This window comes from Cinclus cinclus, chromosome Z, assembly GCF_963662255.1.
Source record: "Cinclus cinclus chromosome Z, bCinCin1.1, whole genome shotgun sequence".
In the NCBI taxonomy this organism is placed as follows: domain Eukaryota; kingdom Metazoa; phylum Chordata; class Aves; order Passeriformes; family Cinclidae; genus Cinclus; species Cinclus cinclus.
The window spans coordinates 52287135-52309746 of record NC_085084.1 but is presented as its reverse complement, the minus strand read 5'-3'; the positions used below and the strand labels follow the sequence as shown (position 1 = coordinate 52309746).

Here is a 22612-nt window from a genome sequence, read left to right as displayed (position 1 = left end):
GCTCTGTGTTTCATATGGAGCAAATCAATAGAGGCAAATGGAGCCTTTCTACTAGGGGCTTCTTGAACACATAAAAAACAAATTAAGAACCATGTCATTTGTCATTTGTTATCATTAATGTAAGGCTTGTTTGGGTTTTTGTATAATTAAATATTGTAGATCTGATTTTAATAGAAAACATACATGTTTGCACAATTGCATTTTGTAATGCGTGAGTAATTATTTGCTATGTTCTCTTTAAGAAAAAAAATTGAGCAAGCACATTGTCATTCCACTTTAAGTTTGAAATTAAATGTAATTGCATAGCTTCACTTGTGGCTAAATACTGCTTTAATAATTGTAAAAATGTTGGATTAAGGAATTCTTGTCAGAACAGTGAACATTTTTGAAAGTGAAATTTAAAGGTGTCATTCTCAACAAGTTAGAGAAGTATCTTAATTTGTTTTCCTCTTCTTATTAATAAATACCTTTCTTTATCACTAGTGTCTGGCTCTGGGTTTCTAAATTCAAACCTTCCATTTTCTAAATAGAACATTCCTTAAAGCAGGGGAGGGAAATGTGTATGTAGATAGAAATATCTCTGTGGCTATACAACAGCCACTTTAAACCATTGCATTGATTTCTGTTCTCATCAGTCAGCAAGACATACCAATGTGTCAGGACAGGTTTTGAAAAGTATAAACATGTTTATGTGTGAACTCTTCAGTTTGAGGCCTTTTCTCTGGTTAAGTAAACTGCATCTCTAAACCATTGATTTTTATGATGGTGTAACTTAATTTGGACTCAGTTATGCTCTTTTAAATACCTTGGTTTAAAAAGTAAAAAATCAAACTAGCTTTCTGTCAAGGGATTCCTTCACAAATCTGCTTACACAAATGATAATAAATAGCCGCTGATGTTATAAAAAAATATAAGATTTCATGTTTTAAAGTAGACTTGCCTGAATATAAGAAAGCAAATTATAATGTGGGGTAAGGCAGTGAAAAACTGGAAATTAGGAGCATATTGAGTGCAATTCTAAGGAAAAGTTGTAAGATTTAAAGTTTCAGGTCCAGTTTCTCTGCATGGCAGGAATCTCAGTGAAAGGACTAGGTTTACAGGACTTAAGAGCTTTCGAAAGGGTAGGTTCTAAATAGAGCTTTCACTGAAGTGTGGTTTCTGATTTTGTCTCAGTCAACATTACAAATAAAATTCAATTGAAACAAAATGTTATTAAATATTGTGCATTAAATTGTTATATTATAAAATGTGAAAATGAAGGAAAGTGGAAATTTAGTAGTTTATGAGCCATTTACAAACTAGAAGTACAATCAAGTATTTTTTCATATATTTCACTTCTGTGGATTGCCTCAAATGTTCTTTTTTAAGAAGCCGCTGAATCTCAGGCCTCTTCATTATCGAGTGAGATTGCATTTGACAGAGTAGAACTTGATAAAATAATTTCAGAGATAGATTTTTGTTTTATTGTATTTGAAAATGGTATTGAATAAGTCAACTTACTGTTTGTATTTTATATTAGTTTCTCTTCTTGCATGAGTTTAGTTCTGTGTGCTTATTCATTGTCTCTGGAAAATTTAATATTTAGCTTAATTTTGTTTTTGTTTATTTTTTATTTCGTTTGTTTTCCTGCATGTGCTGGTTTAGTGACTCTGAAATACCAACTTCTGAAAGTTAGGAAACAGTGATTGTGAACAGTGCAAAACATTGATCCAATGCCAGACAGAAGCACACAAGAAGAACAAAAACCCTGCAGTATGGTTCATTTAGAAGTCCAAAAAGAACAATATAATCAAAAGTTATATAATAGCGCTAGTGTTTTTCTCCTGAGTAGAGTTTTGGAATTTAGTATTAGCATTGCTGTTCCCTCTTAATTAATTTGACTCTCAATATAGAACAGAAAGCCTGTTTCCAGATATTTGGCAGGTGGTCTTATATTTTAGAATGTTTTCTGAACAGTAAGTCTGCTGTTACGGGTTGACCCTGGCTAATGCCAAGCACCCACCAAAGCCTCTTGTTCACTCCCCTCTGCAGCTGGACAGGGGAGAGAAAATTTAACAAAGGGTTTGTGGGCTGAGATAGAGACATAGAAAGATTATGCATCAAATACTGCCATGGGTAAAACAAACTTGGCTTAGACATGTGAATGTAATTTTTTTACTAAGAAAATAAGAGGAGGATAATGAGAAATAAAAGAAGTCCTTAAAAACAGCCTCCTCCACTCCTCCCTCCTTTGCAGCTCTACCTCCTTCCCCCTGGCAGCACATGGAGACAGGGAATGGGGGTTATGGTCTGTTCATCACATGTTGTTTCTCTCACTGCTCAGGAAGGGGAGTCCTTCCCCTGCTCCATGGGGTCCCTCCCATGGGAGACAGTTCTCCATGAACTTCTCCAATGTGAGTCCATCCCATGGGCAGCAGTCCTGCACCAACTGCTGCAATGTGGGTCACTCTTCCACAGGGTGCAGTCCTTCAAGAACAGGCTGCTCCAGCACGGGCCCCCATGGGATCACAAGTCCTACCAGGAAATCTGCTCTGGTGTGGGCTCCTTTCTCTCCAGGTCTGCAGGTCCCTGCCAGGAGCCTGCTCCAGCACAGGCCTCCCAGGGGTTACAGCCTCTGCCAGGCATCCACCTGCTCAGCTGTGGGTCTCCTCCACAGGCTTCAGGTGGATCTCTGCATCCCTGTGATCCTCCATGGGCTGCAGCTGCTTCACCATGGTCTGCACCACAGGCTACAGGGGCATCTCCTGTCCCTCCTTCTGCACTGACCTTGGAGTCTGCAGAGTTGTTCCTCTCACATATTCTCTTTCTGCTCTTATCTGACCACAATTATCTGCATAATAACTTTTTCCCTTCTTAATTAAATTATCACAGAGATGTTAGTGATTCTAATTGATCCAGTCTTGGTTAATGGTGAGTCTGTCTGAGCTGGCTGGTATTGACTTCTCTGGCCATGGAAGAAGCTTCTGGGAAGCCAGCCCTGTATCTCCCCCACTATCAAAACCTGGCTGTACAAACCAAATATGTCTGTAAAAGTATTTGGACAGAAGTGTAAAAGGTGATTTTAAAATGTAAAGCTGCTCTATGCTAGTGGTGCTGTCTCACCAGTCCAGACAAAGAATGGCACAGACATCCCATTAAACTTTCAGTCAGAAGCACCATACAGAACAGCCTGATGAAACCCTTAACAGAAAGACATCAACACCCCTCTCTTCCTCCCTTATAGCCAAATGGTGTGCTGACTAAACAAGCATTAATGTCTGTCAGTTTGTTGTGTGCTGGACAATCTGCTCAATCTTAGAAAGATACGTTTGACTGTCTCTGTGTCCAGAAGATTCTGTCTTGAGGAAAGTATGCTTTTAGCATCATCTTAGCCTATTTACATTAATTGTCGGGAGTTTTAACTGGTTGTCTTATTGCTAACATCTATATGCTGTTTTCTCACAGAAGAGAGCCAGCTGGTTGTGTCCCAGGTCTTTAGACGCTCCATACAATCTGTAACAGATGACTCATTCTTGGACTTTTTAACAGTGTCTAATAGATTTTCCCTCCTGTGTTAGTCCAAATAAATCACTTCATGGAATTTTAAACATAGGCAGATATTATTATTTCTTAGTTCAAGAATCAGAATACTGAAACACAGAACAACTTGCTGCTTTTAGATAACTAGTTTGAAATTCAGTATTTGGAATGGTGATATAACAGTTTGGAAAAAAACCCCAACATTTTCTTAGTTTCCAAACTTTTAAGACAAATGCAAACCCTGGTCTTGTGATATATGCGTAATTGTGTTATTTCATCAATACTTTTTTGTCAAATAAACTGTAAAAAAAGGAAAATTCTTGTCCATTAATTTGTTGGTAACAATACATAGTATGAGTAGGGGCACATGATATGTATGAAAATCTGAAAAGTGTGCTTACTCCTGTTAATCTCCTTCTACTCCTGAATGAGGACATACAAGGCATGGAATCCAGGAGACTCTGTCCTCTCTTGATTGGTAGTATAGCACAGCCACTCCAAAGTAGGGTCTGTATTATATTTACTCTCTGTTCCTACTTGTGAAGGTAGATACATTCTGATAGACATTTGTAAAAGGCTGGTGGAACTGAAGCAAACTCAAGAAGTGTCTGGTGAGCCCTAAGCAGTTAAATATACTCCAACAGAACTCCCTATTGCAGGAAAAGGATTTGAAAACATGATTTATGAGTGTGGAAGAAAGTATTGCACAAGCGTTTAGCATTAACAGCTGGGAACACCAATTTTAACACAATTCTTGAATTCATCCAGAGGATTTAAGGACCCTACAGCTTGGTCATGGTATTGTCCTACAAAGAGAGGCTAAAGAAATCTCTGAAGTCTTGAGCTGTGCAAGGGGTTGGAGATGAGACCATGTATGATACAAGGACTTGGTCAGTTTTTCCCCACATGGCAGAAATATATAATACCCTGTGCAGTATCAGCAGAGTTACTGGAATTCTCTTACAGTGGAACTCTTACATTTATTGGCCTACAATGGAGATCTCCATCTTTTTGCTGCAGGCATGGATTGTTTACTTGTCATCTGCCGAGAGCTCAGCTCTTGGTCTTTCAAATTGTATAGTGATTGTACTAATCTAGAATTCATGGCTAAGTTATCCTGCAGTGTCAGTAGTTTGTTCAGTGCAGTTAGTAGAGAAAATGTTGCTCTTTACTCTTTTAAATTTAACAGATATTAATATTCCCAGAAATATGTTGCGTTGTATGACATAGAAATTGCAACCTGAAGGCTTAAAAAAAAAAAAGAGAAATGTTGCAGTATTCCTGATAAAAAGGGTTAAATATATCCTGAGCATTTAGTACCCAGTAAGTTAGTACACAAACCCACTGATACGCTGTTGCAAGATATGCTTGTTTGAATTTGTATGTGTATTTTCAAATATTTAATCATAAATTCTGACATAATAAATGACTGGCAAACAGCATCTTTTCACTCTGTTAAAATAAGTTTTTACTAAGTCCCACCTAGGGAATCTGCTGACTGCTGATAGGAGGTTTTTCATTACCTTTCGTTCATGTTTGACTCTTTTAGCCAACATAGCCATTGAAACAAATTAAATATATTTTGGTTTAGACCTTAAGAAACCCCAGCCTGGTAGCAAGACACTGAAGCCTTTATTTTTTGATAATCCTGATCAGAAATTCAAGACACATGTAACTTCCCTGTAAGTCCTTGTTGATTTTGCATTGTAGGCGCTTCAGAAAAAGCACAACATAGAGTGTTTATAGGTTGATTGTTTTGATTGTTTATATGTTTTATGTTTTTATAGGTCAGCTGTTAATTTACCAGTTTACTTAGAAATATTTTAGAGATTGCAAGAGTGTTTTTAAGACCCAAAACAAAATCATAAATCTTGTTACTGAAGATAATTTTGTCCATTTAGTCACATGCCATTTTATGGTCAGTGAACAGAGCAAAAGGGAGAAATATCACTTTCCAGAAACTGGGCTACTCTGTTACCCTACTGCAGGAAAAAATTAAGTCACTACAAAAGCAGCTAGCTGCAGAGTGGAAAAAAAGGACAGCAGTGACTTCCATTAAAAATGTTAAAGAAATCAATGAAAAATTAACAAGTCAGCTACATTTGGCTTATCAGAGACTTCGAGTTAATAAACTTGAAGATAGAGGTAAAGTACTTTTCATTATAGTGTCTTGCAATGTTCACCTTAATTCTACTGCAATTCTGTGAAATTTTGACAACATTGATTTTTGTATTTTAATTTATTATAGTCAAAATTATGAAATAATCTGTTATCAGATTCTTGCCAGTTCTTACGCACAAATAATATTGGGGCTAGTGTGTCAATGCAATTCATTTATCCTTTTGAAAATAAGGTGGTCTTCATGCTAATATTTTACATGTATTCAAATGAGTGACGTAAGTTTCACTTTTAGCCTGTGATCTGCACACCTTCCTGAGAATCTGGTCAGTCTAGAACTACTACCTGTTCCTGTGTGAAGAGTAGAGACTCTTTCCTTACTCCAGGTTTTCTTCCAAAGGTCACTCAGACCAGTTCTGTATCTATTTAATCCCATCTTTCTCTGTTAAGGTGAAAAGCCAAAGAACAAAGTTTATTGAAATAGATACTAGTAAAGTATTTAGTTAACAGCCCAAGGACACAAACTTTCTTCTCTGCTTCAGTCTTCATTCCTACTTAATCCTTTTCCATGCTATTATTCCTTTCTGGTTTTCCCCATTCTCATATATATATGTATTTTGTGTTAATCTATATGCAGCTCCTCAGCTGGAATTCTTTTCTGTTCATACTGTAGTGATTGGCCTGCCCTTTATAGAGCTGAATCAACAAACACTTATGCAGTAATTGTCTCCTGTTGGTCACACACACATCCTGCTTCCAGAATTATGGTGCTACAACAGATGGACTTGCTGGAAGGAGGCAGACATTAAAAAAGAAATCAAATCCCCTCCCCCTCAAACTTCTCTGTGTTTTTGTCTTTGCACAGAAGGCAGAAGCAGTATCAGGAGCAGCACTTTTCACTTTCTTAGGACTAGGGAACTGCTAATTTCTAGAGGAGGGAAAACTTCATTTCTGTTACTCATTTTGCATAACTATATATGTGTAATGAATTGTTTAAAAAGAGTTTCCAAGGTCATTGGAACCAATGAAGATCTGCCTATCTTGCTAACAGTATCATAATATAAAGTTTCATGGACAGTATAAACTTCACAGGGAACTATATGTGTAATTTAGCTAAAATGTTCTGATTTCTCACACATCTTCATGATTTGCCTTCTTAGTGGACTACTTCTTAGGTGTCCATAGAAGAGCTATATGAGAAATAAGATAGAAATGTCGTTATCAAGGATTGAGTAAAAAAAAAAAAAAAAAAAACAGGAAAAAAAGCAAGGGTAAGAACTGCTGTAATGGAAAACACTGACAAAAATTAAAAATTAATTTTAAAACCAAACTGGTTTTCTATCACTCAGTTCTTCTGGAAGGTTTTTAAAAAATGGTCACTGTTCTATTTAAAGAGTGGTGCATTCTAAGCAAAAATAAATAAAGGGTGTTTCGGGTACTCAAGGAAAAAAATCTTTATTAGGCATGCACATTTTTTTCCTTCTCAGCAAACGATTCAAATTCCCTTTCTTACAACTAATTACTCTTCAGGTGCCATACTAGTGCTACCAAGTGGGAAATTTAAAGCGGAGGCTTGGGCTACTTGCCAAGTGAAAATTAAGGAGGTAAAGAACCTACACAGTCACTGCAGGGTACACTCATGTTGTAGAGAGAGAACCCCGATTCAGGCAGGTTCTAAAAGCAGGCTGATTCAGGCTGGTTCTAAAGCACACATTTGCGTGGGGGACCTGTATGGGTTTCTTTTGGTTTTTTTGTGTTTTTTTAAGAAATACTATCTAGAAGTGAAATTTTAAGATACTGCAAGGGAAATTATGTTTTTAAAGTTTTTTTTGTTGATACTTTTTTACTTCAGATTTTATATTTTTCTTGAGAGGTAAAAGGTAAAAAACCAAGAAGTTAAACCATGAAAAAATAAAAGATTGACAAATTCAATCTGTATTTGGAGAAAATCTTCAGTACTTCATGAGTGCCACAATTTCAGAATTACTAATATCCAGAAATAAGCATCTATGGTTAACTGCCATAAACACAATGTAAACTTACATTAATAGTGAACTTTTAGTCCTAGGCTAAGGTTAGTTTAGCAGTGTAGCAACTGTGAACATTAACATCATGGCTTGGACAAGATGCCATTTTGCCTGAATTTATCTAAGAAGATAAATCCTTTAGCAGACAAGGACAGATGTTTGTGCAGTAACGTCTTCGTTATAGTCCCCATGGTCTCTAGAAGACCGACTCTAGATTTAAGATTTAAATGTTCCAGATGTTCATTTTGAGACAGATTTTGCAGTTCATGCAACCTAAGGACTGTCTAGCATCTGTTGATTTTCAGAATATATACATGCATGGTTTTGTGTATTTTTCTTGAAAATCCTGACAGACATATATGTAGGTGTATATTTGTCTGCTCTTAAGAGATCAGAATTCTGGATTTAAGTTCTGGTTTTGTTTGGTCTTGTAAATACTTTGCAGTAATGTAAATATCTGGCTTTATTCCATTTCTGCAAAAGTAATTCTTAGCATATTTTTTAAAAATGACTGTGAAGTGACTGCACATGTGAGAATCAACACTTACATTCTCTAAGGATTCACATTAGCACTGAGTCAAGACCATCTGTACAGAAGTACAGTAGTTACATTTGTTATTAGTGTGTAGAAATCACAGCTGGAGCAGATAATGTGGGAGCAATGGTATTTAGTGTTTTCTTAGTTTCTAAGAAAAGCATTTGAAAGAAATTGTTGAAAAAATTCAGGATCCTTTTTCTAAGGTTTAGTCTTCCCCTCTACTCATTTCTATCATTGAGTGTTTGTAAGAGGAGTGTATTTATTGCATACAACACAGTAATAATAATTAGTTTTGTGCCGTGTCATTCTTGTGGCAAAAATACAAAGTATATTGAATAAGAAATTAAAATAATAAGCATTTTAAGTTACTAGTGCTTCTCTTACTCATGTCAAGGCTGTTCAAAGGTCCACTGCTCAAATGTGCCATACTTTTGCATCTCCAGTTCTCCAGTGCTTCTCAGGTGATATCACAGGGAAGCTGCGTTTCTTTACAGAAAAATGTGGGCAATTGCAAAGTGTCTGTGTGAGTCTACTTCAGCAGGAAACTTGAATCTTAACTGGTCAAATGCTGACACATTCTTTGAAGAAGATAATGTGAGGGCTTAAGTAAAGTATTTTTCAGATGTCTTCCTGCAGATATATCACTACGCTTTTGCTGAATTTGGACAGAGCTTTTAATTTTTTTAAGAAGCATATTTCAAATCTGACCCAGACTATGCTTTTTTTTCTGACAGCATTTTAAATATACCTCCAAACTTTATGTTAGCTATTTGATTTTCACTTTTCTTTGAATTTTAAGGGAACTCTTTCTCCCTGAGCTCATAGTTTGTTTATCTAGTAGATTATCTCAAGCATAGAAAGGTGTGAGCATGAAAAGCAGAGAAGTAAAGTGCTAAACAAAGCTTTTTATTCTTTAAAGGTTTTGGCTTTCTTTGCATATTCTCTTCATTATTTTTTATTGCTCAGTATATCAAAGGACAGAATTTGGTGTTGCATCTGCAAAACCAGCATCACAGGTTCACTCCTCTTATGGTACCCAAATATAAGTAAATCAGCTAATTTAGTATATTTCAGTTGCATTGAAACAGAGAAGAAACTGATGATAAATTTAGATGCATTGGAAATTATTGACTGAACTATTATTTTATGCAGACATCTCAAACTCTGGTTTTCGTGAAGGATTTTTCACTCCTTAAAGATGTATTGTCACAATTAATACAACAATTATGAATTATATATATACAATATATAATATACAATTCATGCACTACATGTATATAGATATACACATCTATATAGACTATCTATATACACAATATGTAACAACTTGAGTATATCTGTGATTTCTTTAAAGTAAATTTTAGGAATAAAATTAAAATTATAAACGGAATGCTATTTGTAATTATCCTGCAGTAGCTAAAACTGCTTTTGAAATTTCCTCATGTTTTGTTCATTCCAGCAAATGTGTAATTACTTTGACAAATTTTGTGGGCTTTCTAGATAAATGTTTTCCAGTTAAAAGTGGTTGCAAACCCATCCAGTTAGTTTCTGTCAAAACACTTTTGTAAATGTCCTGGGTTTATGTGTTTGAAATCTCTTGCATGGATGTACTCCAGAGCATTTATGTATTTTTATTGAGTTCATGAAGGAGATTCTATGTTTAGTGTCACCTCTTCTAAGCTGAGTGTTGGATTTTCTTCTTTCTTTGGTAACATGAAAAGATATTTCTCGTTATGTTAATACAAAAGACAGTTTTAATGATATGTACAGAAGATCTGAATGAAAAAAAATATTAAAAGTTTTAGAGTTATTGAAATTTGGGAGACTTTAAGTTAAGCATAAATAGTAATTTATACAAATAAAATTTGCATAAAGTTTGCATCAGTAGCATATGCAGGAATTCTAATTTTCATATATATAAATAGTAAAAGAAAGTTAAAGCAGAGATGCTGATAATGACCACATTTTTAATAGGTAAAAAACAATTTTATAATAATTCAGATTGTTTTGGCTCTGTTAAACAATGTCCCTTATCATTTTTTCAGGGCACAGTTAAGCCTAGAACCTCTTACTTGTATCTATCTTAAAAATTAAACCCCTGTATACATCATATTTAGCACTTCTGACAAACTTGATGCAAAATCATTTCTGTTCACCTCCAGCACAGATTATAGTGGAACAACCAAAGAATTCTGTGAAGTTGTTTAGGTAAAGTCTGTTCCCAAAAAATGAGAGGAATCATTATTTTTCTCTCCTTCTTTAGAAGCATATGGATAATCTTGTCCTAACAACTTTTAATGAGAATACTTTAGGTTAATTTATGGGAACTGTAATCTTTGGGCCCAGTACACCAAAAGAAGTAAACAAGGTTTCTCAAAAACATTTAAAAATCAGACCAGCACATTTTCTGTCCTGCTTTTTCTTAAAATGCAACAGAAGCTGAAAGGTAAACCAGAAGGGATAAACCTACAATACACCAGGATATAATGCTGACCTTTCTAGTTTTTGCAAATGCAATCTAAGACAGCAGAGGTGTATCCAATACCTCTACTAGACTATGTATCAGCATGAGACTATTGCTTTCTCAAAATTAGATTGAGAAATTATGGTTTTTACTTCTGACATCACACTGCTTTTACCCTTGTTTATATGTGTCTTTGTATGCTCTTTGCGAGCACAATATATACGTAAAAGTTCAAAACACACTACCCAGACTATGTGTTCTTGAGAGAAAGACTCACAGTGTTGTTCCAGGCCTGAGCCAGAAGCATTATCTGTAGGCAGAAAAACTTGTCTGCAATGTACTTCAAACCTCAGGGGTTTTTAAATTTAATTTCTGGAACCTACTTGTAATTTTTGAAGGCTTGGAATTGGCAATATTGAGAGGAATAGGTTCTGCTTTGTTGTAGCTTTATTAAAGCTTTGCTGAACCTAATGAATCAAAAATGAAGTCAGACTTACAAAAGCTGTGAACAGAGACAAAAAATGCTCTTTGACCTCTGAGGCTAGAATTCACCTTTTTCAAGTCTTATTCCAAAATTCCAACCTGGAATGAAACATTCAGCTAGTCAAATACATTTGTTCAAACAGTGTGGTTGCTAAATGGGGGAATCTGTAATACTGCCTCTGACCACTGACTCAGTATTGCTTCTTAAGTTGCCTTGGAAATAAAATAAAGAGTAGCCGAGGGTAAATGTGAAAGTAACTGACCTTTTAAAATGCCTCTATACAAAAAAATTTAAATTATTTTTATTTTATTTTATTTTGCTTCAACAAATACTTACAGCATCCTAAAGTCAGTTTTATTAACAGATCTATATGTAAAATATACTTATCATGAAACTTATCATGTGCTGTCATTATGAAACAAAGCTAAATACTTTATGTATTTATATATTTATATTTTATATTGATCTTTGAAGAAAAATAGCAATAGACATGTTGCATTATTGATGAACAGCATTTAAAGTACATTGCATGTAGGAAATTAGTCTCATTCATAAATTAAAAAGAGCAATTGGCATGAACTAGGACTACTAGACTTATGTTCTTTATGACTTACATTAGACTTATATAAGTCTAGTCAAAATGAAATAACTTAAAGGTTGATAAATTCCAGAAAATATATTATGAGTAAAAAATTGTGAAAACTACATGGAGTTCAAAGAATATAGTTACAATCAGTACAGTTTATATTGCTGTATCATGTAGAAATACTAAACAGCATTCTTCTATATTAGAAGAAAGAACCTCTATCAAAAGAATGAGCATGTTATTTTAATGTTACAAATAGTGGTTGTACACATATCTATAAGCCTAGCTAATATATCCATATCCAGTAGCTTAATATAGTAATGGAACTGACATTAAGATGATATGGCATACTTGTATATATGTAGAAATAAAATCCAGGAGGTTTCCTGTAATTTTTATGTTATTAATTTCATGTGATATGAGTGTTTTTTATTCACTTCCCTGTTATTTGATCAAACTTTCCTTTGCAGTGGCCCTTAACTAACTGGGAAAAAATACCATGAACCCAAACAGAACTCAATTTGCATTTTTTTCCTGTAAAAAAAAATCCCAAATAAGATATAGCTTGAGACCAGGAAAACTCAACATGTACTATGATAACAGGATGTCCTCATGCATTCACAGGAGTGTTTTTATTGAATTCACTGTGATCTGCTCATTAAGTAAAGTTAATCATAAAGCTACACTGGATTCTTTAACCCTCTCTACTGTGTAAAATTCTATGGGTAATACATGGTTTTGTCAGAGAATATTTATTCAATTTTAAATCTCAAACAAAGAAGGCCATTGATTTGGGAATAATTATTCATATGTTGCCAAGAGATTACATTTCAAATTGGGCAGATGAGATTTTCTAAGAGATTGTCACAGAAAACCAGTTTGATGGCAATTGGACCAGTACTCATAGGTAGTTCACCAGACCAGTCCATGAATTTTTCATTGTTAGCAACTGCTGCTATTAACTATGAAAGTGATTTTACTAAACCCTTTATGCCTGTGTTTACTTCCACTGAGTTCAAGGAAATTTCAAGTCATACTACTTATAATGGTAAAATTAAGTCTTATTGTCTCTGATCTTACATACAGTTCTCTATAGTGAGGGGTTCCTTTATGTTTTCAACTTTCAGAGAAGGAGTAACAACAGGGGATGTAGCTGCAAATATTTGTTAATATTCTTTGATTTAGTATTCTAATAGACTATGAAATGACATGCAAGAAATAGCTGGTTTGGGTTTCCATCAGCCATATATTCTCCTTTGGAAGTTTCAGTTCCCTTCCCTGGTTTATGTGATAGATTTTTATCTACCAGTCACTCTTTTCTCTCTTTCCCAGCCTAGATGTTCCCAATTATGTTCTTTGGAAAAGTTTTCAAGGCTCATGTGAAATTGGTGGGATAATTTTGTATTGTGAACATTAATCGAGTTGATTCTCTTGTTCTCTCCCAATGGACTCTTCTGTTAGTTCTCCTTTCCTTTGCTCCTGTGCTATCTGTTAAATAATTTTTTTCTTAATGTAAAGGTACAGAACATAAGATTGGTGGAGGAGAGTGCTTAGGATGGTTGGCAAGGTACATGTATGGACTAGGGGAATTGGTAAAAGACAGTTCTTTATTTGAGTAGTGGCATTTTCTAAGAATTTGGAAGAGTAGGGTCATGGGATTACAAAAATAGCTCTGTGACTTGAAAGTATCAGAAGTTTTATAAGCACATTTACTCTTTTTTGTTGTGTGCCTCTGTGCAACAGTCATTGTTTATTGAAATGTAAATGTGAAATAAAATTTCAAAAATTGTCTTCACTGTACTTGGTTTTGCGTAGTATTTGGATTTGAGCTAATCATTGCTACATGGAACACAATGGAGACTCAATGTCTCAATTCATGCCTTAAAGTTAAATTGGTGCACATAAGTACCACTTAATCATCTTCACTAGCTCAGAATCTCATGTACCATGAAATTAATTTTTCAGTTGATCCCTCACATGAATGATAACATTATTTTTTTCACCAGGATAATGGTTTACACCTTACATATCTCTTTTATCTGAATATACTATGAAATCAATGACCGTCTTTTTGCTGTTTGTTTTGGAACTAAAATCTTTCAATCATTTTTTAAAAATTAGTGGCAACATAAAAAAATCCAAGCCAGTGCAATAGGATATCTTCAGTCATTGACAACTACTCTTAAGCTTTCAGTCATCTTCCAGAGTCTGATTGAAGAGTATGGATTGTTATGATCTCACAGTGGTTTTAATTAGTAAATCATTACATCATAATGAAAACCAATACGTTGCTTGAGTTTCACATTGAGTGAGGCAGAATGGCTGTCTCCCAGGAATCAAGGACTCTAAAGAAAAATGAGAGTCCTAGGAGGTGATGCTGAGCAGGAACTCCCATTGCCATTTTAAAAAAGTACAGCCCTCAAATGTATAAATTGGAGTCTGTACAGAGGAGCAGAGAGAATAAGTTTTCTTCCATTGGCGTAATTTGACTGGTCTTAGAATAATATGAGTAGTTCTTATACACAGACTCCAAGAAGGAGATTAAATGAATTTTAAAAACATTTGAAGACTTACGAGAAGGATTTGAAAATACATTGTTCCAGAGAACAATGCGAGGTTTTCAGAGAACAGATTAACACGAAACTCAAGTTTAAATATCTAAGAAAAAGAAATTTTGTCGATTCCTCAGTCCAGCAAAGGAAGATTGGAAAAACAGCAAAGATAGAAACATACCAGATATGAGATCTGTAATTTTTAGGTGTCTGTAATTGACTATTGCCAGTTGGAATCAGACAACTGGAGTGATATTGACCAACTAATCTAAAAAGGAAGGATTAGAGAGAAGTCAGCTGCTTTTGGTTAGCTGTGGGCAGATTCTTTGTTAAAGGAATAAAAAAAAAATGTTTTGTCTGTAGAATGCATGAAAAAGTAAAAAAAAAAACCTGTCTGTTTGATGGCATGAGCTTAATTAATGGGAAGTATGAAGAGGAAGGTAAATTCTCAGCTTCAGTAACACTGTTTGCTCACCTGAAGCAACCATGGATAAAGTGTTTTTACACCATAGAGCTCAGATGGGCAACAGTATTTTTAAAATTTATGCTAAAATGAGTTTAGTGCTGCAGAAAAGAGATGTAAACATGGATGATAAGTTTAAGATAAGTCAAACCACTTCTTTTTAAGGATCTACCTGAAGCCGAGCAGGAGTGCTATAATAGCACTCAAATATCAGGCTATAAGAAAGATAAATTCTGAGGCAGAAGAACAAGCCAACACCACTGAAGACTTAGAGTCACAACACAGGGAAAGTCGGTATTGAAATGAAGAGAGTAACCCAAAAGAAATGCCCATTCCACTGTGTGCAGCAGGAGCATTTAAAGATCATTTGTCTTAGGCAGAAGATATGCAGAGAAGGGAAACTGGCTTTTGTGTGTAATGTACATAGAATTTAGTATTGTGTTAGTCCTGTAAAACGCTTTAAATATTGCTGATTGAAGAGCTGAGAGAGGATTAAAGCTATTTGATTTAGGTTGTGTGTAAGTTGCTAAAGGAAAATGCACGAAAGAAAAGATAAATTATGATTTTTTAAATGTTTACCAGGAGGACTGAGCATAAGGAAATATGTTTTTGGTGAGGTAGATGTGGCATTTTTTAAGGAAAAAGCTTTTCATTTTAATTGGGGGCGAAGAGACAGTTTATTTTTTTTTCTTTTTAGGCAAAAACTTGATAAAGTACTCAAACTGAGGTATTTTGCTAAAGTTTAGCTTCAAAACAGGAAAAATACTTACTTTCCTAAGAGTTGTTTGCAATATAAACTTTAAACTTTGGCAGAAATAAAAAAAAGAAAAAACCCACAAAACTAATTTTCCTATGAGAAAAATGAGGGAAAGGCATTATAATTAAAAGTAATTTCAATTAAAAACCTACAGGTGCTGCACTTACTTGAAAATTTTACAATCTTCGTCACCAAAAGACTAAGATAGATAAGAGGAAGTCTAAGTGGTAGGAGACATAAATTGCTAGTGTTACTTTAGGAAAACCTATATTGAGGAATACTGAAACTACAGGTAGTATATGGTGATTGACAGTCTCAGCTTCTATTTTGAGTGGTTACTCTGAAGAGGATAAAAGCATATTTTCAGTGAACATAATTTTGATCAGAAGGCATTATATATAGCTTAGCATGCATTTTATTGCAGCCCACTCTCATAGATACTTCTGTGTATAGTTCACAATCTCCTCTTATTTTCTTCAGAATTCCTCCAATGTCTGTGAATATTGAATTTTCCTGTGTTTTTTATATTTCTGTCAGGCATTGTAGAAGTTTATTTTCATCTCTGTTATTCAGCTGCTGCCTTGTGTTATTTGTGACACTCTTCATAAATAGGAGTTTAAAAGGTCTTTATATGTACAAATATGTGTTTCCCTATTTACATGTACTCAACTCTGTGTCTCTAGGCTTGTCTTTACACTAGCAGCTTTTGTAGTAGACATCATATGTACAGTATTCATTTTATATATGTCACATCCTCAAGGGCCATGGCTTTTGCCAGATGAAGCACTTTTGATTTTGAGGCTGATGAAACACAGTGCTATTATTGATCTGTGCGTGACACAGCCAGTCTCTCTGCTGGCAGAGTGTAGCAACATTTATCCAGGAATTTGTGAAATGTCACTCGGATCATGTTCGTAAGGTAAACTGTGCAAAATCCAGGATTCAAGCTGCGAATCCATGAGGAATTGGACGTGACTCTCTTACTCCTTCATCCTATCTTCTAGGTCAGCCAAGTGGTATTTGTTAAAACAATGTCTGTGTTTTGTATTAGGCGTTGAAGAAAGTATGATTATCACTAGGAACACCCTGGAGAGTGTAGTCATACTGCTGATTTTCTCAGGTTTTTAAGTCACTTGGGAGAACAAGATTTTAAGTCAGTGAAAGGGATCTAATAGCATTGCAAGTGTCTAATTTATGTTTTCTTTTTAGCAAGTGGATGACTCCTGTACAGGTTCAAGCAGGAAACTCTGCTTAAATTTTCTAAAGAAATTTAACTTTCCTTGCTTTATATTGCATGTAGAGATGTGTGACAATTCATGTTTATCAGTAAGATCTTATTGGGTGGTGGTTGGAAAGGATGTGTGACAGTCTCTACAGGCATAATAATGTCATTAATAATCACATATTTTCTTTCTTTATAAATATGATTGAGAATGGCTGCACATTTTTTTGCTATTATCAGAAGCAGGTCATTTAAAAAATACTAAGGTAAAAACTAAGGTATGTAAGGAAAACTAAGGTATGTAACAAAATCCCAAACTTTAATGTACTAATCCTGTATTTGTCACTTTTCCAGTATTTTTATAGTTGGTGTTTCAGTTTGAAAACTGTTTTCAGGTATGAAAAAGGCACAATAAAGCTGTAATTCTTAATTTGCATTTTTTCTTTCCAAAGCAGTTATAATAGTACCAATTTTAAAGTTAGTCATAAAGAAAAAATATATTTGCTAACATTTTTTCAACTTTAAATATTAAAATATTTTTTAAGTCTTCTAATATTTAATTTAAAAATCATTTATTAGTTAAAGTGAGAAGAAAGAGGTTTTGTTGAATGAAGGTTCTGAGTTAGGCTGTCTTGAAACTTTTTTCCAATGCTAGCAAGGATTTTCTTTTATTTTCAAAAAGAATTTCTGTAGTTTGAATCCCAAAGGACAAAACTGAGATTTAATTGAAACAGTACTTGTGAATGACCACAGGAATGTTCTTGATATCTACTTTTTCAAAAGTTTTTTGCAATATTTGTACATAAACATCAAACCTAGATGGGAGAAGTTGTTGTTGTTGGCAATGAAAAAAATACACGCATATATGATGCCTTATTTTTTACATGTTCCCTCATTTTAAACAATAAATAAACATCCCTCGTTTTAAGAAATACAGTATATGAAATGGCAAGTTTTACCATAATGTAAAATTCATTAATTTGTGGGAAAAGTCAAAGTAGTAGTTGATTGGGTTTTGTGGCTTCTTTCTTTGGTTGGGGTTTTGTTTAGGTTTGTGGGATTCTTTTGTCTTGTGGATATGTGTATTGATTTTGCAAAGATCCACAGGCTGAGCAAATGCCAGTGTCTGTTTCTTAGGAGCACAAGGATGGAACTTCATAGCATGAGGGCCACCAGCTTGTCAAACTACTGCTCTTTAGAGCAGAGCCATTGCTAGGCATTATTTTTTCCAGAGAATTTCACAGAGGACTTTTTTTTTTCTACTTAGCAATGTCAAGGTACTCTGTGTAATACTGTACCTTGGTTTGGCACCGCACACAAAACACATATTGGAAGAAAGGAACAAGGATTTTAGTACATTTTGAACATAGCAACAATAAGGAAGGATTGAAGGTCTGTAATTAATGAAATCTAAGAAATAATAACAAATTAATGGTAAAGAGGAAAGATACCTTAATAGAAAATAATTTGAACAATGGATCTAGAAGCTAGTCCTTGAAAACTCTTGCTCCTTGGACTCCAGATCCTCCTTTTCCTACATGCATTTTATTACTCTTTGGTTTCTAGTAAGTTTTATCAGTGATCAGAAAGGAGGACCAGAACAGCTCCCATATCTTGTCCTTCAAGAACAAGAGTTCTTTTGGACACCTCTGGATTTCAGAAGAGGAATCTTCACCTTCACCAGTTCCATACTGATAGGTCTGCAAAGCACAGGTTTCCTGTTTGACCCTATTATCTTACCTGTCATACAGTGAGATTTCTTTGTCTAGATTATATTGCATGAAAGGAATTGGCACTGTTGTTAAAGCTTGCATTTTACTCCAGTTTTCTCATTCCCACAATCCCCTGTTTAAGCTTATGTGTTCAAAGTTAGTGCTGGTCCTCTGTTGTCCTGGTACTCCCTTCCACTGCAGGAAGAAATCATGAAACATACATCCATAGCCAGGAGTACAAGACATTCTTACCAGTTTAGCAAGGATAATGCATGAACCTTCTTAAAGTTTTTGTTGATTTTTTTTAGGTTTCTTTTTGTGGGTTTTTTTGTTTGTTTGTTTTGTTTTGTTGTTGTTTTGTTGTTGTTGTTGTTGTTTTTTTGCGGGGTATTTTTTTAATTTTCTAAGCATGGAATGGAATTCCATAAATTCCATAAAGGAATGGGAGTCAAGAACTAAGACATTTATAGCCCTGGAAAAAGAAAATGTTACAACTAAAACACTTTTGAGACATGGGAACTACACCTGAGATTCCTTTTTAAAAATACATATCTACAGCTTTTCCTCTTTGGGTTTGTGTTAATTATTCTCTGTCTTAGACTTCCTACTGTTGCAGAGAATGAGTGCTGGTTCTCAGGATTCTATGGCTTCCCTACTAATGCCAGACACACTTAACTGTCCTTGTAACCCAAAAGAAGAATTTTATAGTTTTGACAAGGTACTGGTTTGCCTGAAGTGCCTGAACCTCATGGACTCTGTAGCTGCTAGAGGAGGTAGAAGAATATTTATGCTTTCTTACTAATGTTTTGCATGGTCTGATTTGCTCTCCTATGGCTTAATTGGGAATTAATGAGGTAGTCATGGACTGTTCCCATGGCTTGTATCATGCTTAGGTTTACTTTGCAGCACTCCATTCTACTCTTGATGCCTAATATGCCAGTTAATATTAATATTAATATTAATATTTCAGTTCCTTTCTCAGCAGCGGAAACTGACCAGCCATAGCATCAGCACATCTCACAAGATTCACAAGCACTGGAAGGCATCTACTCTTTGGTGGCTGAACTTTGCACAGTGTTCTCTCTATTTTTGGATTGGAAGGTCATCCTGTGGTCTGTAGGGTATTCTGTACTCAAAATGGGTGATTTTGTCTATACTCTTGCATTGGTCAAACCAGCAGAAGAGAATGAGGGAAATACTAAGAAGCTGTAGGTATTGCTCAAGCTGGGATTTAGAATTGCAGTGTTGTCCTCAAACTGTTCATGTATGTGAAAATAATAAATTGCCCAAGTGAGTCATAATATTGATGATAATCGTGATAAAGGGAAAGTATATTTCACTTTGTACTTTAGACTGGAAACATAGCTTTTTCTTGTGATGGTCTCTTCAGATACTAAATAGGTATAAAGAGTATATAAATAATATAGTAATATAGAGAGTATTTTACCCTAAACTCTTCATTTATGCCTGTAATTTTAGGAAGGGTTCTGATGATAACATAAATTACAAATTAAAGATAAGACTGTGGGGGTTCATTTACAAGAATCCAGGGATGAATTACCAATTTAATTTATATGAAGTACATTTTAGTGGTAATTCTTAAATGCAATTCATTATTTTGAAAAATATTCCTGTCTTTGTATCCTCCCCACGATGTCTGTCATCAGCTTTCTCCTACCTCTCGGAAGTGACTAGCAATGTCTTTCTTTTCTTTTATAGAAATGTAAATAATAAATAAATAAATAAATATGTGTATAATATTACCTTATGTGATTAGAAAAATTCCTTCCAGATACTTAAGTTTTTTCTCTACTATTCTTTGGTTTTTATTTCAGAGTTTCTCATTCTCTATGAGAACACAGAACTTTTCCATGACATAAGTTTATTAATACAGTTTATGTTTAAAACGTTTTGATTTTACACAGCTACCTGCATATAAACAAATGAGAAGACCTGAGGACATTTTTTTCTGCTTTTATTAATATCTGAAATTACTGGGAATGCGATACTTCAATAATTGAACAAAATTAAGCATAGAACTATCTTTATAAATTTAGTTCCTTGAATATTGCAACCAACTTCTGAGAATGCCTGAAGCCTACATACATTTTAGTAATTCTTATTTTGAAATAGTTACATCACTTCCCTAAAGTAGGTTGAAAGAGAATGGTGTTTAACAGTTGAAAATCTGAAATCTGAGCAAAGGAAAATAATATGTAAAGAGTAATATAGGAGATGGAACAGCTTTCCCTACAAGCACAGATTTCCTGCCCACTTACATTAGAGATGCAGAAATATTTCAGCAGAAAATGGTTCACTCTCTAAAACACATGGAAATGTGGAGAGGTCGAATTAATATTTCACCATTCTTTCCCTTCTTTTGCTTCTTTTTTCTTATATATTCTCTTAAACATAACTTTAGTTTCTAAAGATACAAAGCTGTATGCTTTGGAACTAAGTGGGTAAATCAAAAGAAAGTTTAAACACAGTCTTTAAAATAGCATTTTCATTTTGGTTTCTCTCTATTTTATGTGAGTTATACGGAAAACAGATGGAAGCATTATTAATTTTTTCCCCCAATGAGTTTTAGTGCAGCATATTTGTATGTGTTATCTGAAACATATGAATACTTAGTATTGCTGCTGTTAAATTTGTAATGAGTTGTAGGGATTGTGAAATTCCCTGACTGGCTCTCATGCAAGCAGTTCATTTGCAGTGCTTAGATGTGTTAAGATTAAGCAGGGGGAATATGGCAAGCACTATCCCTGACCCTAGATGAAAAATTCAAATTTCAAGCTTTATGAGTTTGCCCCAACTCTCATGTTTGGTGGAAATCAGATAAATACTGTGTAGACCTGAAAAAAAATCATGCAGTGAAACCTGGTCCTAACTACAAAAGAAAGCATGGATACCACATCTTATATTGAAAATTCCCTAGTAAGTATAAAGCCGTGGAAATCTTGGAGCACATTTTATGCATCAGCTGGAAGTCTTCCCTTGTATATAGCAATATTTGATGTGCACAGGCATGTTAGATGTTGGAATTTCTGAGTTTTTATTTAAATAGCAGTGGTGGAAACATGAAAACATTGGTTTTGAACATCACCCACATCTTCACAACTGGCTTGCCATAATATTCAGATATTTTCAAACGGGACAAAGTGTCATGAAATGTCTCCAGTTATATTTTAATTTTTAATTTTTTTTATAGTAAAACATTTTCATGTACTGTGTTGTGTCTGGCAGATGTTAATATTTCAAATAAGTCCAAATATATTATACACTGAAATACTGAATATTTTTATTTTTAATAAATACTGATTTCTTCAAGTTCTGTAATTTTTCTCTGGAAATACTAAGGCCTTGCAGACAATGTCCTGCATCTGTATATTTTGTCAGTTTACATCTCCATATTGGAAAATCAATCACAACAAAAATTAAATGATACAGTTGTGATCATATAATTGATCATTATGAAACTACTTGTATAAGTACTGTTAAATAAATAGTTAATAGTCTTTATATTCCCTTGAAATTTGCAAGGACAGATGGAGTGCAGCATCTGCTTTAGCATGAAAACAAGATAGTGTTCTTAATACGTACAGAAATTAGACATGGGATACAGCAATATTTACTTGTACAGAGACATGAAATGAAAGGGATAGAAAATGAAGGCTAAAATAGAATTGCTGCAGGACAAAACCTTTAGCTTTGAATTGGTGTAATCATTATATATAGATGACATGTATCAGAAGCATTTTCATAATCTTAAAAATTGGTATTTGTATTACTGCTAAGTTTTTTTCTTATTTTCTGTAATTTATTTGAAAAATCACTGGTTGCACAATGCACAGTTCTGTACTCAGACTTGCCTCTTGTTACAGGATTAGTTAATTTCTTGGAGAATTGGGCCTAGAACATATTACTCCAATTAATTTATATATGAGTGTTGTATGTTTGTCTAGAATATAGTTATGTTTTCTGCTCTTGATCTATGTGATATTATTAGTATTTACAAAAAGAGGAAAACAAACCAAAATTCAAAAAAGACCTGTCTGGACTGATTTAATTGATTTTCTTTTTATATTATTTAATAAGTTGCTGTAGCCAGATGTTGCAATGCTAGACTTTTATAGGTTGTAGAATAAATTGTAGGTGCCTGAAATAAAA

General features: G+C 34.3%; 1 protein-coding gene across 1 annotated transcript in view; it reads left to right on the top strand.

Moving 5' to 3' along the window:
* CNTLN (centlein) overlaps positions 1-22612 on the top strand; it is a 138028-nt gene that overhangs the window by 76317 nt on the left and 39099 nt on the right. Inside the window, 3 exon segments of the mRNA XM_062513945.1 lie at positions 1645-1692; positions 1694-1752; positions 5443-5652. Coding sequence (XP_062369929.1) covers positions 1645-1692; positions 1694-1752; positions 5443-5652 — 317 coding nt within the window.